The 19,098-nt window shown below is 42.9% G+C and overlaps 1 protein-coding gene across 1 annotated transcript in view; it reads right to left on the bottom strand.

Annotated features, from left to right (window-relative positions):
- Window positions 1-14,450, bottom strand: part of PLCXD3 (phosphatidylinositol specific phospholipase C X domain containing 3) — a 90,493-nt gene extending 76,043 nt beyond the window's left edge. Inside the window, exon 1 of the mRNA XM_063320486.1 lies at window positions 14,276-14,450. Within this exon, the coding sequence (XP_063176556.1) occupies window positions 14,276-14,378 (103 nt within the window). The 5' untranslated portion in view covers window positions 14,379-14,450. The remainder of the gene's footprint in view (window positions 1-14,275) is intronic.
- Between the last annotated feature and the right edge of the window lie 4,648 nt (window positions 14,451-19,098).

Genomic DNA, 19,098 nt, shown 5'->3' with positions numbered 1-19,098 from the left:
GAAATCCACAGGCCAGAAGAGTAAAGAGGTACAAGTTTGGGGGAATACCCCTTTATTCTGAACTTTATTCTCAACTTTATTTCCTTTCCCTGACACTGGCCAGAGAAGATGCCAGAGCCAAGGCACTGAACTAACTGCACCTTTGTTCTTTACAGCACTTCTCACCCTGGCCTTAGATCTCCACCATTGCATCTTCCATGCTGTGCAACCCTGGCTCAGTTTAATCCCAGTTATTTGCCCTAGTTACCGACAGGGCTCTCCTGCAAAACTGAAGTCACTTTCCAATAGCAGAGATTACTCTTGTTTTTGTAAAGGATGCAGCCTCAAAGGAAACTGTAATAATTTTGTGGTGTAGAAAGCACATTAACAAACAGCTAGAAATTGAAATCATAAGGTGGACCAGACCAATCAACCTTTCAGTGACTTGTTCTGACCCCTGCAGAGCAGAAGGATGCAACAGGATCAAATACATAATGGCACAAAAGCAAAACATTTCTCTTCAGTACCACCACCGCATCATACCGAGCTCTCAGACAAGTCAGCGTCTGGTTTTATCAGTTCATACTCACATCATTTCCAGCCAGAAGAGCCTGCATCATCAACAGCCATTAAAACTGATCTTAGAAATTCTAGTTTTGTCCATATTCCACACTGTGATTTCTAAAGGGATTCCTGCACCTTGCACACTAGAAACAACAGCATTCTGCTTGTGTCCTTCAGTGTCCCTTGGCTTGTTTCCCCTATAAGACAGCTACGTCCAAAAATTACTGAAGCTGGCTTGACTTCTCTGTATTTATTTCAACTTACAAAATGTTTCTCAAAACACTCACTAGGCACACGCACTAAATAACACTTGGCTAACGGCACGAGTCCAGCTCCCTCTCACAGCAAGAGCCTGCACTACTAGATAAGCCTTGAAGCATGACTAGAAGGTCAAAATACATGCACTCCCCATTCCCATCCCAGACAGGACTCTTTTGAGGCAACCTCTCTTACTGGAAAGCACAAAGGCTGACAATTCTGCATCAGAAACACACTAAGCCAGAACTCCAACCTAGCAATGCTTTAAGATTAAAGTTCATCAAAAACAAGCATCCCTGTGCCATTGGAAAAGCCTCCACTTCAACCCGGGAGACAGTGAGAGAACTATACCAACGGGGGCAAAAGCTGAAGCATTAAAAAAAACAAAACCAACAATGAAACCAACCCAGAAACACTGCCTGAGACAGAAGATCCCAGACTTGGATTCATATACTTACAAGTGCTGAATTTAAACATGCAGTTTGTTGACCAAAAATATACTTTGGTCATATGCTGTATGCTGCCCAAAAATATGCTGTACTATGAAGCCCACTATGCACAGGCAGCAAGCACAGCTAATTCCAGCGTGCACCTGCTGAGAAGAGGTTCTGGGGATGCAAAGATGCAACCCCCTAAAAGCTCTTTTCTTAGTGCATTGAGGATACTGATGCAGTACATTATTACAGAAGTAGGTAGCTTACCCCCAGGCCCGTACCAATGTACTAAATACCAGAGTACACTACTCACAGTAAGCGTGCACAAAACCAAAAGTACAAACAAACACTTATGCAAGTTCTGTACTAATACCAAATGTATACCCTCAGGCACTAGTAGCCTGGTATACGGCACCCCGCGTAAGATGGCTCTTACGACTTATGGGAAACCCCTATTGACCGGTCCCTTAACCCAGAACGTGTTTTACCTATATACCAAAAATTTAAAGAATATTTGAAGAATACCTTATTAGATGGTCCTTGTCTGCTCCTGCAGTGATCTGATTGAGGCGAAGCTAGATCTTGTCTTATGTCCAAGCTAGATCTTTGCCTTCAAGAGAACTTTCAGTCAACACTCTCCTCCTTTTTGTGGCTGAAGGTAACTGGGGAATTTCTGTTCAAAAACAGCTTCATCTGGCCACAGATTTACCCCTACTGCAGTGCAATACAGAGCACCAATGTAGTCCTCTTTGCTTTCCATCAATGGAAAAAGCAACTGGCAGATGTCTTCTACAGAAGCTTCAAAGTGATCTCCTGATCTGTCTATCATACAGAGATAAGCTACTTTTGAGATGTCGAAGCAGCACTTCAAGTCTGAGGGAACCAATTGAAGAGACTTACATTTTTTGGATCACATGATGGGAACGTGCATCTGCACTCATGATATATAAGGAACACCACCTCCCCGGCTTGCATGTCTACTGACACAGTATTTGTGAAGATGATCTACATGATTGGAACAGACAGTCTGGAAAAATGTAAGGGCTTCAACAGAAAGAGATAAGACTAATCCTAAAATAGCAAACACATTGGGGTTCTTGTGCTAGCACCTAGAATCAGTACCTACTCAAACTTCTGTGCTGACAAAGAGACTTCTGGGTAGCATTCACATGGCAGGAGACCAGCACTCCACCAAAAGCTTGTGTGAGCTTTGCAGTGCACAACAACCAAACAGCCTGCCTCCCAAAGCACTGCCTAGGTCAGTGAAATGTTCCACAAGCACGGAGCACTAACCCAGCTCTCCTCGTAAGAACAAGGCCAGCCTCAGTATTGGTGGTCTTCCTGAGATTACCAGCCCTGGCCTACAAAGACGACAACGTGGCAGAGATTTCTGACAGCTTTCTTAAGATCATACAGCAGCCTCACAGATAATGAAAATGACTAAAACTTCTCCATTTCTCTTCTACCCTTTAGTGGCAGGCATCCAAGTGAAACACCAGGAGACAATTCAAGTCACATGATGGTTCAGAAGATGTACAAACATGTCATTGGGCTTTGGTATGAACATCCAGACTAGTCTGAAGCATATATTTTTCAAGAATACAAAGCTTTAACCAAAGGATTTAGCGAAAACAAACTAATACACTTGGAGGCCCTAAGCCAACAGTTCGATTGCACAGCACTACATGTACTCATATATCATACATCTTTCCTACTCTCATTTAAGTCCCAGTTTAGCAACCTTTCATAGTTATAAAACCAAGTTGCATGGCTGCCAAAGTATAAATACATGCGAAATGTTTAATAAGATTTAAAAAAAAAATAATTCTACTATCAAAACAAGATAGTAGATGTGGATGATAGCATGACAACAAGGTAAAGCATAAAGTATACTATTAATCTCCTAAGTGTCAGAGAGGTGCAAAGCCTGAAACCACAACTAAGAAAATCCATTTTTTCTCCCCTCCCTTTCTTGCTATTCTGCAATATTTTATTTCATTGTTGAAACCCTACGATGAAGTATTTAAGCATGAGGTATGTGAGCTAACCAGATAAGAGATTAGATGAAGCAAAGGTTAAACTTTATTTAATATGAACAGAGATCTTTTAAAAGATCTCTGTCAAAGCATCTGAAAACTGTTCTAGTGATTTGTTTTAAATTAGATCATGGTGAAAACTGCGAGATGGTTTTAAAATAGACAGAAAAAGACCAAATCTGTACTTCCAAAGAAATAAAACAATATATTCCATTTCACCTCAAGAAAAACAACTTTTAAGTGGCTATGACATTTTTCTACAATAGGAACATCACATTTGGATACTTGGACCTGAGCTGATGGAAGACTGAGGACCCTCGGCTTCCAAGGGAGCTGGCAGCACTCAGCAGCTTTTAGCATTTAGTCCCCATCTACCAGGCACTAATCTATGAGGGAAGGAAGATCTTCAGCTTTGCCTCAAGCATTCTGGACAGATGACAATTTAAGGAGGGGTTGCTACTGGTATTATAAATTGCAATTTCTATGTTTGTTGTTTAGCTGTTCTTCCATCTCGCCAATGGTAGAAACAAATTAAATTATTCAGACCTCCAGATTAACCAACCACTTCTTAGCAGAGACTACTTCTTTGCTACCTATTTGTATCCAGTAAGGAAACTAACCTCTTCCTATAAAAACGTGAAAGTGGTCTAGCTGTGCAAACATACGCAGCACCAAAACAGTTTTCTATCAATCAGAAGTATAAATACATGAAAATAAGCGCACAAAATACTCATCACTGAAATCATAGAATTGCAGAATCATTTAGGTTGAAAAAGACCTTGAAGATCATCAAGTCTAACCGTTAGCCTAGCATTACCACCACTAAACCATGTCCTTAAGTGCCACATCTATACATCTTTTAAATACCTCCAGGGACGGTGACTCAACCACTTCCCTGGGCAGCCTGTTCCAATGCTTCACAACCCTTTTGGTGAAGAAATTTTTCCTAATATGCATCCTAAACCTCCCCTGGTGCAACTTGAGGCCATTTCCTCTTGTCCTACCACCTGTTACTTGGGAGAAGAGACCGACACTGATCTCTCTACAACCTCCCTTCAGGTAGCTGCAGAGAGTGATAAGGTCTCCCCTCAGCCTCCTTTTCTCCAGACTAAACAACCTCAGTTCCCTCAGCCACTCCTCATAAGACTTGTGCTCCAGACCCCTCACCAGCTTTGTTGCTCTTCTTTGGATGTGCTCCAGCACCTCAATGTCTTTCTTGTAGTGAGGGGCACAAAACCAAACACAATATTCGAGGTGCGGCCTCACCAGTGCCAAGTACAGGCGGACGATCACTTCCCTGGTCCTCCTGGGCATACTATTTCTGATACAGGCCACAATGCTGTTGGTCTTCTTGGCCACCTGGGCACACTGCTGTCTCATATTCAGCCAGCTGTCGACCAACACCCCCAGGTCCTTTTCTGCCAGGCAGTTCTCCACTCTTCCTCAAGCCTGTAACACTGTATGGAATTGTTGTGACCCAAGTGCAGGACCAGGCATTTGGCCTTGTGGAACCTCATACATCTAGCCTTGGCCCATCGATCCAGCCTGTCCAGATCCCTCTACAGAGCCTTTCTATTCTACCCTCAAGCAGGTCGACACTCCCATGCAACTTGGCGTCATCTGCAAACTTACTGAGGGTGCACTTTATCCCCTCATCCAGGTTGTTAATAAAGATATGAAGCAGAACTGGCCCAAATACTGAGCCCAGGGAACACCACTTGGGATCAACTGACTGGATTTAGGTCCATTCACCACAACTCTTTGGGCCTGGCCATCCAGCCAGTTTTTTACCCAGCAAAGAATACACCCATCCAAGCCATGAGCAGCCAGTTTCTTCAGGAGAATGCTGTGGGCAACGGTGTCAAAGGCTTTACTAAAGTTATTCCACAGCCTTTCCCTCATCGACTAACCAGGTCACCTTGTCATAGAAGGAGATGAGGTTAGTCAAGCAGGACCTGCCTTTCATAAACCCCTGATGAGTGGGCCTGATCACCTGGTTGTCCTGTACGTGCTGTGTGATGGTACTTGATATAATCTGCTCCATAGCTTTCCCCAGCACCAAGGTCAGACTGTCAGGCCTGTAGTTCCCCAGACCCTCCTTCCGATCCATCTTATAGATGGGCATCCCTCAGAGGATATCACTAGTGTTTCCCATTTCTGGCAGGCTACTTGAGGAGGGAAAAGACTCCTGATTTACAGGGAGTCACATGGAAAAGGAAAGGGGTAATGGGTACAAGTTACTCCTGGGGAGATTTCAATTGGACAAGACAGAAAAAAATTTCACAATGTAACAGTCAGCCATTAGAATAACCTGCCCAGGGAAGTGGTGGGTTCCCAAAAATTGGACCCTTTTAAGACTCGGCTGGACAGGCTGCTGGGCAATCTTGTCTAGACTGTGCTTTTGCCAAGAAAGGTTGGACCAGATGATTCTTGAGGTACCTTCCCACGTGGTATTCTATGATTTGTTTACATTGATTTACCACAACATTTCAGTATTTCTGTACCATTCTGAACCAACTTTCTTCCAAATCCCATGGCCTTTACTGTAAGGACTGCACAAGCAGATATGTTCACAAATTAAGCACCTATAATTTGTACTACTTTGAACAAAGGAGAAGATGGGCATAGAAGTTATTCTCCCTACAATTGGCTGCTCTTTGTAAAGAAGTACTGTTAAATCATAGAATGGTTTGGGTTGGAAGGGACCTTTAAAGGCCATCTAGTCAAATCCTTCTGCAATGAGCAGGGACATCTACAAAGAGATCAAGTTGCTCAGGGCCCCACCCAACCCAACCTTAAATGTTTCCAGGGATGGGGCATCTACCACCTCTCTGGGCAACCTGTTCCAGTGTTTCACCAGCCACCCTCATTGTAATTTTTTTTCCTTATAGCTAGCCTAAAATCTACCCTCTTTTAGTTTAATACCATTACTCATCCTTTCACTACAGGACCTGCTAAGAAGTTTGTCCTCATCTTTCCTATAAGCTTCCTTTAAGTACTAAAAGGCTGCAATAAGGTCTCGCCTGAGCCTTTTCTTCTCCATGCTGAATAACCCCAACTCTCTCAGCCTCTCTCAAGAGTTGTAGGAAGAGAGATTGCCAGTGAAGACAGGCAAAAAAGCTATTGAGTACCTCAGCCTTCCTCTCACCCATCATTACCAGTTTGACAGTCTTGCTCATCACAGGGATGTATGCTTTCTTTGACCTTCCTTTTCTGGCTGACATACCTGTAGAAGCCCTTCTTATTGTTCTTTGCATTCCTTGCTGAGTTCCAGCTGTGCCTGGACCTTTCTGACCCCATCCCTACACAACTGGGCAGCATGCCTATGCACTTCCTAGGATACTTGTCCCTGCTTCCACTGTGCATTTCCTTCTTGCCCTGTAGTTTGACCAGCAGGTGTTGACTCAGATATGCCAGTCTCTTGCCTTCCTTTCCAAATCTCTTGCACCTAGGGATTGAGAGTTCTTGTGCTCTATGGAAAGCACCGTTAAAGATCTGCCAGCTCTGTTCTGCTCTCTTGTCCCTAGTTTCCCAGGGGGTCCTATTGACTGACTCCTTCAAAAGCTGGAATTTTGCTTTCCTACAATTCAGGGTCCTGACTTTGCTCTTCGCCTGATCCATATCCCTCAGAACTGCAAACTCTACCAGTGCATGATCACTGCAGTCCAGGCTGCCTCCAATCTTGATGTTTCTGATTAGCTCACTTGCATTACTGACCACCAGGTCCAGCACCACATCCCCTCTGGTAGGGCTGTCTATTACCTGGCTTAAGATGCATTGCAGGAGTTTGGATTGCTTACAGCTTGCTGTGCTACTTTTCCCGCAGATGTCAGGGTGGCTGAATTCCCCCAGTAAGATGAGAGCCTGCGAATGCAATACCTCCTGTAGCTGGAGTAAGAAGGCTTTGTAAATAGTCTCCCCTTGATTGGGTGGCCTGTAGTAGACACCAACCGCAAGGCTCCCTTTGCTGCCTTGGTCTCTAATTCTTATCTGTAAGCTTTCAACCTGCTTAGGCTATTCTTCAGAAAGAGCTCCTCACACTCTATCCATTTCTTGATGTAGAGGGCAACTCCTCCACTCCTTTGTCCCCACCTGTCCTTTCTGAACAGTCTGTAGCAATCGACAACCTCACTCCTGTCACAGGATTCGTCCCCCCAAGTTCCAGTGATGGCAACTAGGTCGTAGCTTTCTAGCAGCATGGTGTCTTCCAGCTCCTCCTGTTCGTTGCCCTTGCTGCGTGCATTGGTGTAGAGGTACTTCAGCTGGGCTGTTGGCTGTGTCACCTTCTTAGAGGAACACCCCTTAATTTCTTTGAGGTATTTCACTGTTTCCGTGTTGGCTCCTATTACCTCAGGAGCCCCTGGATCATCTCTGTAAGGCTTCAAGTGTGCTGCAGTGTACCCAGCATGTCTCAGAGCAACCGGCTGAGTGCCATCACTAGCACCCCCTCCCTCTAACCCTGATGTGTGATCCCACAGCTTGTCATAGGCATCTCCCCCCCACTTCAAATCTAGTTTAAAGCTGTCAATGAGGCCTACTAGTTTGTGAGCAAAGACCCTCCTCCTCCTTTGAGAAAGGTGAATCCCATCTGACACCAGCAAGCCTGGTGCCATTTAGGCCATCCCATTACCAAAAAAATCCAAAACTGGGGCAGTCACACCAGCCACGGAGCCATGTAGTAATAGACCGGATCTGTCTATTCCCTTACCAGCAGTCCCAAGGCCATGAAGTCTCTTTTGATCCCCCTTGGACTACACATTGTGGCTTCATTGACACCCACATAGAATAGCAGTAACGGGTAGTAGTCTGAGGGCCGTACCAGGTTAGGAAGTTTCCTAGTGATGTCCTTAACCCGAGCCCCAGGGAGGAAGCAAACTTCCCTAAAAGGAAAGTCTGTCCAGCATATTGGACCCTCTGTCACCCGCAGAAGGGAGTCGTCTACAACTATTAACCATCTTTTCTTCCTCATGGAAGTGGTCATGATACAGGGATAGGCCTTTCTGACCTTGGCAACACCTCTGGGTGCAGATGGACCATCATCCACACCATCCATTCACTAGCCTTCTACATCCTAAGCCTCATACCTATTGTACAGAGGCACCTGGGAAGGCACGGTGGGCAAGGAGGTTTACTAAATCTGGAAAGTATTTATTAAAGATATACAATCAATTTCTAATTAAGTAGCTAAAGTTTTAATTAACATCTTTATGCAAAGCAGTAGAAGAGATTGCACAGCCCTCTTAAGGGGCTTAAAGTTATAGTCTCCGTAACTTTGTCTACTTTGCACCTGCATTTTTGATTACTTGCACAGTTGAGTATGTCTGAGGATCTTCTAAGCAAGTATCATTTTGTGTGAAAGACACAGTACAAGTTGCACTATAGTAAGAACTGTAAAACGTTACCAAACGTAAAACACATACCAAACATAAAGTTAAAAATTGTCAGAAGGTAAGGGCAGTTTGGATACACAGAACAGTTAAGAACTTTTCAGCCAAGAGATGAAATGAAACAGAAATTCAATGAGGTGGAAAGAGAGGAATAATTCCAGATGGCAATAAAGCCGTTCCCTCTGCCGCACCTGCCATGGTGGCAGGATGCAAGGCAGGTTAGAGAAGAAGCCATCTCTGCTGGAACTAAGCCGCAGGAGACAGAATGGACAGAGATTGCTGGATTAAATAAATAGCTCCTGTTGGGAAACCAAGCAAAAACGGTTTCAAATTACTTCTTGTAGCAGATGGGCAAGTAACTGAAGGGCTTGAACTGTTTGATTTTTATGGCAGTATGAGGAACAAAACAGCTTCATTTTGTACATGCTAGAAACATGTCACGGCAGGGAAAATTAATGATATATCACACAGAAATATTTCTGAAAGGGTTGGAAGTGACACATTAGCATCTGCAGGGCCAGTGAGAGACTGTTTTGTAGATCAAAGTGATGTAAAAGGAAGTCTGTCAGTAAGGACGGAGAGAGTTACCCTAAAAAAATTAGGAAGGTCAGTTATGAAGATCTTCACTCCTTTCCTGAGAAGAAGATAAGGCATTAAGTACTTATTTCAGGCAGAAGAACTCTGAAATAGAGTACGGAGTGCACTGGAAAAAGAAGCAGTTCTTCCAGGTACTTACATGCATGTCAAAAGCTAATGGCCAACCTGCATTGTAGGTTTATTTATACATTTACCTGCCTCATCAGTTTACAGTTCTAAGCGAAGCTAATTTTGCACAGAATCGGACGCTGGCAAGTGAAGCGGAGGTACTCTGTTGACCACTAGTGGACAGACAAGGTTGAAACAGGTCCCAAGCACTTCCCAAAGACAATCTTCACTCGAGGAAGATCCAATTTATCGGCTATTCAAGCTCAAAATTAAAGAGCTCCCTGGTAACATTTAAACAGTGAAAATGTTATGTAACTACGTAACCACAAGGAACAAGAAAGTATTTCTAGCCTTTTTTAAGATGAAATAATTTCCCTGTGGGGCTGAGAAGCATCTGCCCAAGAAGTAATCCCTTGAACATAAGCAAAATTATTACAATGGAAGGCAGGAATTTAAAATATTTGAAACAGAGCTGCTATGTTACTTCAGCAGCGCTGTCATTCAAAAAAATGAATTCCAGCTACAGTAACATGCATGCTTTTCTCAAGTCTGCTTGTACCATCTCACATCTTTTTTGACATCTTGGGCACTCTCATCTTTGACCCTAACACTTTTTTTTCAAAGCATGATGATGGTGGGATAGTGGGAAATACAAAATTGAAGTCACAGAGCCTGTTTCTAAAGATGGGTAGCATAAAAAATTTCCACCTGCCAATAGATTCTTATTTAAAATGAGCCAATTTTAGCTCTGTTGTGTCTAGTAATTGCTTTCTTTCTGACGGACAAAGAATTTTATAGGTCAAAATACCAAAAAAAAAAAAAAAATCTCATCTGAGAAACAGAAGAACCCAGTCAGGTCCTGTGCATTCCTCTTAAGGAGCTACATTAAGCAAACACAGCTGGCAAGCTGGTATCACTGTGAAAATAATTTTCGCTGAGAATTGTATTGCTCTCGGTGAATCCTCCAGCAACAAGAGCACATGCTGAGGCCAAAGGTTTCATCTGCTCAAAGAAAGTACAAAACACTCCTATGAAATGAAAGCCTGAAGAGTCCCAACTCCCAAAATTATGCATTCAAGGGATATTTTAGGTCTCAAATTCATTCAGAAGATTTTATCTTCACTTATATGAAGTACACATCAAGATTGCTTCTACAGCAGATCTTAGGCTAGCACCAATTTTGGTGGAAGGCTTAGTTACTTGGGGAGGAAAGTGCTTTCTTCCATCATAAATTATTCTTACAGACTTCTCAGAGGCTTGGTATATTAACACCAGGGGAAAAGGCAACATGTATTACACATATTATTTGTACAAAAACTCAGACTGATATAAAACTAGAAACATATTTACAGATTGTCAATAAGAAAGGTAATTGATCAGTAAGTGGGTCAATTCGTAAGGAAATGCTGCCTACTGATGTCTATTTTACTGCATTGCACATAGCTCACACCCTCAACCCAGATGAAGAAGAGGGCATTAATACATCAGAATACATAGGCTCTCTGTACCTTGCCTTCTAGCCTTAACTTGGGGGCACAAAGATTTCAGTTCTATAAACTTACGTTATCTACAACAAACTATTTCTTATCCTGGTCAAAGAGGCACAGGCATTGAATAAAACTACACTTTACCAAATACCAAAAGACACACCCACCTCGAACAACAACAAAATAATCCACAATCCTCCACCTTTTTCTTAGGCTTTTTCTTACCCAGGCAGATCGTTTAACATAAGAGGCAATTTACAAACACTAGGAGACATACACTTTGGGCTGAAATCCTAAGAACATATCCTTTCATTGTTCTAATTGTCACAGCAATAGAAGATTAAATATGGATGGTATTTTCTGGAAGCAAAAAGCGTATACTATTATTTGCTACTGGTATCCTTCACTTGAGGAAAATCTGCCATTTGCAGTGCAAGAGAACACAGGCATAGACAGCACAGTGAAAGAAAACATCATGGTATAACGCATCATTCTCAAATTTGGAATAAATCCAAATGGAGAAGTTTCTGATTGACAAAGCCGGCTTGATCTCTGCCTCATCTACTGGATTCCTGTTCTTAGGAAAACAAAAGTACCTGCTTGAACCGCAGAGAATGAAACAAGTAAATGAATTTACTGGAATACTAACTATGCACTGACTATGGAAGTAAAAGTGGCGATAAATAGGATAAATTTGTGCCTGCGTAATCTTAGTAACAGACCAATTGGAAAAAAAAAAAAAAGATTAAAAAAAAGATATACTATGAGCATAACATACCTCCAACAGTTTTGTTTAAATCAATCATGGCCGAATACTATGGTGTTTGTGCTTCTCTTTGCAACAGTTAAATTAGATGCCTGTCTATGCAAAAACAACACAGTGTATCATCTCAGTTCCAAGCACTCCTTCCAAACAATGAGAAATGTACTGATGATTTCTAATAAAACAACAACATTTTCTCCCCAGTATTGTGGAATATCATCTGTTTTGTATAAGTGAGGACACATTCATTTGGAAAATTCTAACATTTTCAAGCTAATCGTTTGTTTTCTTCAACATTAGCATTGGACTGTTACTCTGAAACGGAATTCTATCCTGCTGAATTAAGGTCAAAATCAGAATTCCTACTGCATAAGGGAAGTTTACATTCTACTGTAAAAAATAAAAGTGTACTGTTAACTTCTTTTGGTAAGGAAAAAAAAAAACAATGTTGACAAAAAGCTATTTAAAAGATATAGCAGTAATTCTATGAATACATTAGTAATTAAATGTTAGTTTCCAAACCAGTTAAAAACTCACAAGTTAAAACTATGAAGATTTGACATATGAGGGTTTGCACTGTACACGTTCCTTGCACTAACTACTCGAATAGCAGTTATATGTTAATAGCTACTACGCACATGTAACATTAATGTTCAGCTATGGTCATATGGCAGGAAACTTCCAAATAAACATTATGAATGTCTGAAAGGTTATTTCTTCTTAAGGGATGAAACCAATCCCATGTTTGCCTTTGTACTGTGTATTTCCACATTGTATATTGAATATCGTAATAAACCTACTGTTAGAAGATAAAATTTAAATTGCACTGATACCTACAGCCTGTGTGCCAAGCTCCCTAATTGACCAAGTCATACAAAATATTCAGTGTTCATATATTGCCCCCTCCCCATAAGGCTCTATTTGCCAAAGCTGGCATTTTAAAAGTGAGCCGGGCGGTTAAGTGAGGTTTGTGTCAATTTACAATAACAGAAGGGCACATTTCAAAGGTCTTAATGCTACATCACTCAATTCGTAGAAGTTTTGCTGCTAATTTCACAAAAAGCAAGACTGGGTGCATGGCTGTTACATAACCAAAACACTTCTGTCAATGTAAGGCATCAATCTCTGCGCTCACGGGTGCGGAAATTGTCCACTGCTTAATGCTGTACTGGGAGTAACTGGCGCTTACAGCCCACAGTAGGTTTTTAGTTTGTTTGTTTGTTTGTGTTTGTTTGTTTGTTTTAAAATTTAAACATGTTAACAAAGTGTGAAAGCTTATATTATTACTGCCAAAGCTCTGAAAAACATACTCTGTGAAAAAATGTCCTGTATTTTACAAAGAGGCTATAAGAAAGTAACCGAGAGATCTTGGTGAGATAGATGCACCAATAACAGCCTCGTGATGCTTCAGTCAAGGAAACCAGTTAAAGGTGATGCATACCAAAGGCAATTTCTTGCATCTGGACGACAGTAAGTTTGATCGTGATCTCCTCAAAACCAAGTCCCTAAAACAATACATTTAACTTGCAAAGGTGCAATGAATCACGAACACACTCATTTCTCACCATAGCGAATATTCTGCAAGAACATAATGAAAAGTTATTAACATGAGCTTTTACAGCTCCATTGTAATTTGAAATAACAGTTACACCCTCCATAATTGTGGAGGGACACAATTTTATACAGCATATATTCAACCAATAGCAAAAACCCGTGCAGCAAGTAAAATACTAGGCATAGCTTGTGTAAACTTTAAGAAACTTAGACACATGATTTTAAAAGGGCACACCTGTGTTTAAATGAAACTACAGAAAACACATTCTAGGAAATAACTTCTGCAATTACATTGCAAAAAGAAAAAAAATATCTAGTGTTATGAAAATTGCTGACACACGAGCAGCTGCTAACAGAAAACTTGCAAGAAGTGAACATGTCTCGTAAGGAGCTCAAGAGACATGACAGCTTCAGCATCTCCAAAACCTCATTCCTGTTAGACATCTCAGAGGGGATGGGATGCTGGAAAAGAGCAAAACGCAGTGCCTCCTCAAACCAGAAATCACCCAGATCAATTACCGATTTGGATCCTGACATGTATCTTGCGTAAGTCTACAGCTACAGTTAATACCTTACACACACAAAAAAAAAAAAAACGCAGAGAGTGCGGGGAAGAAGGAGTCCATAGCCGGAGCTCTGTGACCTTGCCGTTTCTCGCTTTACTTAAATCACTGTCGAGATCGAGCGTTTTCCGAAGCCGACGGGGAGGGAAGCGGTGCCGCCCGCCCGCCCCGCCGCCTTCCCCAGCCCCCCGAGCCCGGCCCCGGCCCCGCCGCACAAGTTTCGAAGTAAACGGGGCAAATGCGGGGCGTTCGTGCGGAGGTGAGGTCCCGCGGGCGGTGCGGGAGCGGCAGACCCGGCCGGGCGCCGCCCGCCGCCGCCTCCAAGTTCCTCACGGTGCGGGGCGGCGGGAACGGCGTCCTGCGGGCACCCCCCGCCCCGCTTCCCGCCGTCCGAGCCGGCACCCCGAGAGGAGGGAGAGACACGGCACCACAGCCCGGGGCTCGCTGCCGCCGCCGCTTCTTTCCTCCTCCTCAGCGGAGAACCGCGCTCACCGCTGCGCTCTCCCCGCGGCCGGCGGGGAAGGGGGATAGAGGGGAGCACCTACCTGGGATGGCCAGGTTGGTGAGCGGGGTGCGGTGGATGCTGCCGGGCAGAGCCGCCATCCAATCGGCGAACCGCAGCTCGTTCTTCCCTTGCGACGAAGCCATGCCGCCGCCGCCCTGCCGCTCTGCCGCTGCCGCTGCCTCGCCTCAGCCCGCCCGGCCCGGCCCTGCCCCGGCCCGGCCCCGCCCCGCCCCGCCCCGCCTCCCCCCGCCCCGGCCGCTGCCCCCGGCCGCCTCCCAGCGCCGTGCCGGGCCCTGTCAGGCCCCTCGGGGCCGGCGCCGCTGCGTTCCCCCTCAGCGGTGGGTGCTGGCGGGGCCGGCGGCGCGGCCCGGGGTGCTAGGGAGGGCGAACCGCCCTTAGGAGGGCTCCGGTGAGGGAGAAGGGCGGCGGCACCGGCCCCTCGGACCCGCCGACGGGCACCTCTCCAGCCGGCTCAGCCCCGTGGCCGCCCCAGCAGACACCACCCGAGGGATCGGGCGCGGAGCTGCGGCGACCAGGCGTGTGCTCCCGGGATGGCGTCCGGGGGCACCGGCTGGCGGCCGTCGCCCGGCGCGGCCCTGGGGGTCGGCCATGACCTGCCTGTGGGGCGCCCTCTCCCCTGGGGCTCAGGGCTTCTCTGCCTCGGGTACAAACTTCTCCTTGTGCAATGGGTTACACTCGTTAACAAAAACATCGCACCTTACTTGAGCGCTCCTTGGAGAGCTGTAACTTTTTTGGCCATAATTTTTTGTTGTCCTTTGATCCTTTATTGTGCTATGTTCCAAAGTAGTATGTTCCGTTGTTATTCCTAACCTGTCTTTGGAGAAGCATCTTAAATGTTGGCATCCACAAAGCATTTATGTTACTGCCTCCAGATCAATGAATGCTTTAAACTGAAAGAGCAGGTTTGGATCAGATACGAGGAAGAAATTCTTCACTGTGAGGGTGGTGAGGCACTGGAACAGGTTTCCCAGAGAAGCTGTTGATGCCCCATCCCTGGAGGTGTTCAAGGCCAGGCTGGATGGGGCTTTGAGCAGCCTGGTCTAGTGGGAGGTGTCCCTGCCCAGGGCAGGGGGGTTGGAACTAGGTGATCTTTAAGGTCCCTTCCAACCCAAAACATTCTATGAGTCTATGATTCTATGATGAAGCTCCATGAGCCATCTTGAACTGTTACAACAAGCCTGATCTTTTGACTTCAGCATGACTGCTTGCTTTTCATCAAAGCTGTTGATGCACGTGCAGAAGTTCACCTGGTAGATCTGTCAAAAACAGTGCCTGGAGAGACACACGCCTGAGCCAGGATCAATTATCCATTCACCTTGAATTCCTGGGAGGGTCAGCTGTCGTCCTGTAGCTTGTGTTCTCACTCTGCATCTTCTCTCACAGCTGGCTTTGGAAATAAAAATTCAGGGAACAACTAATAATAATCCTCTTTTATCTTTCTATCCAAGTTTCGAGAGCAAGTATGAAGAAAAGCTCATCCTTCAGCCACAAAATAAAAGAATGATTTTTTGGAAAGTGAGGGAATATTTCTGAGGTATTTAAATAAAGGAAATTTTGCTGACTCACTTTTTGCAGTAGAAGTAGCTCTTAAGGTGGGATTTGAATGGGGAAATGTGAACAGATGGTTGACCTTGGGGGAGATGTTGAATCTGAATTGAGTAGTACATGAAAAAGGGAGAGGAGTAAGGAAACAGTCACTGAGACAGGTTTAATTTTTGCAGCATTACTTCCCGCCTATTAGGATGCTAATTTGCCCCTTCCAAAATCACTGGTATTAGTAAACATGAAAAAAAAAAAATGAATCCACATTTTGGATACAAAGACAGAAAACCTGCTAATGACCTAAAGATGGAAGATGTTACTTTACATCCTCTTCAAAGGACAGGAAGAAATTATAGTAAAAAACTTCAAGATTTCTAAAGAGCATTCAGATAAGGAGTAATGAATGCTTTTATCAACATGATTGGATCACATCAGTTTAAGTGGCAATGTTATTAATGGATTGCATTGGCCATCAGGAAAACTGCTGCTGAATTTTTATCCACTCCACTACTGAAGTATACAGCTTTTTGAAAGGTTAAACACATTGTTAATACTGTTGTTGATCTCTTCCAGTCTCTAGAGCTTTGGGTGTAGCTCAGAGCAAAATAAAACAAATACCTGCAAAACCCTGTGATTTTAAAATGTATTATTATGTATAGTAATACCGAAACTGGCTGATAGCATTCCAGGTCTCTCAGTAATGCATTCTGCTTTACTGGAGAACTGTAAATGTCCCTCTATGCACTGACTAAAAACTTGTTGGCCTTTGCTTCCACAAGTAATTAGAGCTTTTGTATCTTCTTCCTTCTTTTAATGCCCAACGTAAGACTCTTCATAGCCTGGCTTTTCAAACCATGGATACTCTGCTGTGTAAAAAACAGCCCCCTCTAATATGTCTCGCACTCATCATGTTTGAAAAGGTTTGTCTCTGTTTCTAGTGCACTGTAACTGCTAAAACAGCAGGTTTATAATCCGTCACTATGTCTCTGTGAACTTGTGGGAACGCACACTTAAATAATTTTGAGGGAAGTGGAATAGGAGGGGAAGCTTTTATGGTACAAAGTGGGGAACATTTCTACAGCAACCTGGGGAGCATTTATGTAGAAGCTTTGACTTAAAAAGGTAGCTTTTTGGAGCTTTTCAGTGGTTTGAAACTTCAGCATTTGTCTATGTATCTGCTTTTTAAATAAAAAACAGAGAAACTCTTTGCTTATCTTGACTGAAGAGCAGCTTACTGTGGTTTAGATTGAACCCGCCATTTTACTAATTTCAACTGATTTGTAAACAATGGCAGCCTGTAAATCAAAATCAGAACATCCGTACAAACTTTTGTTCCTATTTAAAAAGACTAAAAAATAAAAATCATATTGTTGGTCAAATTACTGAAATCCCTATGCATTAACAAGCCTGAGCTGTCAAAGAAAGTGGATTCCAGGAATTAAATACTTTAAGAGCTTAAGAGAGACCAGGTAGAACGAAAATGAAAGGCAGTGCCAAGATACTGAAAAATACCATCTTTGCTCTTCTTTTCACAGCTATGCTGAGCTCACTGAAGATGCCATGGAGAGAAGGAAAATTGAAATTGTACTATCTGTTCATCATGTATTGTGTTCTCTCCGGTCTGCAGCTATAACAGCATGGATGAATAGTGACACCTCTGATTCTATGGAAAAGAAAAACAGAGTAATTTAGCCAGTAGGAATGCTACTTCAGCTCTCAAAATTAATTTAATTGTTAAAAAAAGTTTTCCGTTGTTTTTGTTCTCTTAAAAATTAGCATTTTAATGGTAAACATTCACCGTTACACTTTGTCATTTTAACAGTCAGATACTTTGCCTTTTCATATGTCCTTGGCATCTATTTTAATCATGTGAATAGAAAAAGAGTAACAGGATCTTTTTCTCTAAATTACATAAAGTAGATTCCACTCTGAAAGGTGAAAGAAAAAATGGCTTAATGGGGCATTGTCTCTCTGTGATTTTCCTATTATATCTGATTTATTTAGAGGCTACTCTAAATCTGTTGTTAATGAATTCAAAATGAGCCTTCGAACAGAAAAATTACTATTGTGGAACTATTTGAAGTTTTTCAGTGGATTCTGCTTCTGAGGTTTGGTCTCTTCCTCCTTCTTACTGCCCATTTCTATTAATAGAAGTTTTTCAGAACAAGTCCTGGCTGCCATCCCATGTTTGCAGCTCTCATGGCTTTAAATGACGCCATCAGTCACATCTGGGCAGCAAAGCCATTCCAGTTGTTTGCAGCTGAGTTCCAATTATCTGCTTGTTACCTGAGAATGCAGTGGATCTGCGTTTTTCTCAACTTCATTACTCCTCACAGCTAACCGGTATGAAAAGTCATTTTTATCTGTAAGACAAGCACATAAAACCCTAAAGAGTCAACGTAAGTAGACTGAATGAGAAGCGATCATTTTTAGGTGACCATACAGGTGAATAGAAGAGGTGACAAGTATTTTTGTGGCCATTTCATACTTCATCTGGCTACTGTGACAATCTCACCTTGCATTCATTAAGCAATCTCTATTTAGCAGCATTCATCCTGTCAAAACAGTGTACAAAATTTCTGAGTAGACAGAAAAAAAGCCTTGTAGAAACAGGGTAAATAGTCCTTTCTTTATTTTATGGGAAATAATATGTCTGTTTCTGCTTTTCAAGCAAAAGAAAATGTGGTTTATTCTGCACTCTGATTTGTTATTCTTTACTAAGACAATCTGAGCATCCTTGCTGGTGCTGATATGGAATCTGAGAAGGAGCCATATTTATTCTTGGCAGCTGACAAATGTCAGGATTAGTTATCCCCACTCTTTGTTGTTGTGAACTACAGAGACTGTGAACGTGATGGGTTAATTTAAACATATGTTTCTATTTGCGTACTTTATAACCAAAGCAGAGACATTACAGTGATATACAGAGGACCCAAGGAAGTATATATGTCTTAATGCAAATAAAAATCAAGTCCAAAATACATACTGCATCTACTATTAGAAAAGAATAAAATAATTAACGTGTATGGCAAGACACTTTGTTATAGTTAACCAAATTCTGGAAACTTGAAATAAAGAGGCTAAGAGATGAATGATAATGTTTGTATCCACTCCTCAGGTGGAAATCAATTTCACCATAGCTACTCCTCTCTGAAGAGTATTTCTCAGGTTTCTGGAAGAAGGTTTGTGGTTTTTTTCCTTTTCTAAGTTTGTCATGCGGAGTCATGCTGTGTCTCACCTAAGATGTTTGCTTAAAAACACAGCAGTGGCTACTTTTTCACATGGTTAAAAACAAACAAG

Source organism: Chroicocephalus ridibundus, chromosome Z, assembly GCF_963924245.1.
Source record: "Chroicocephalus ridibundus chromosome Z, bChrRid1.1, whole genome shotgun sequence".
Taxonomy (NCBI): Eukaryota; Metazoa; Chordata; class Aves; order Charadriiformes; family Laridae; genus Chroicocephalus; species Chroicocephalus ridibundus.
Note: the sequence above shows the minus strand (reverse complement) of the source record. Positions and strands in the feature narration are given on the sequence as shown.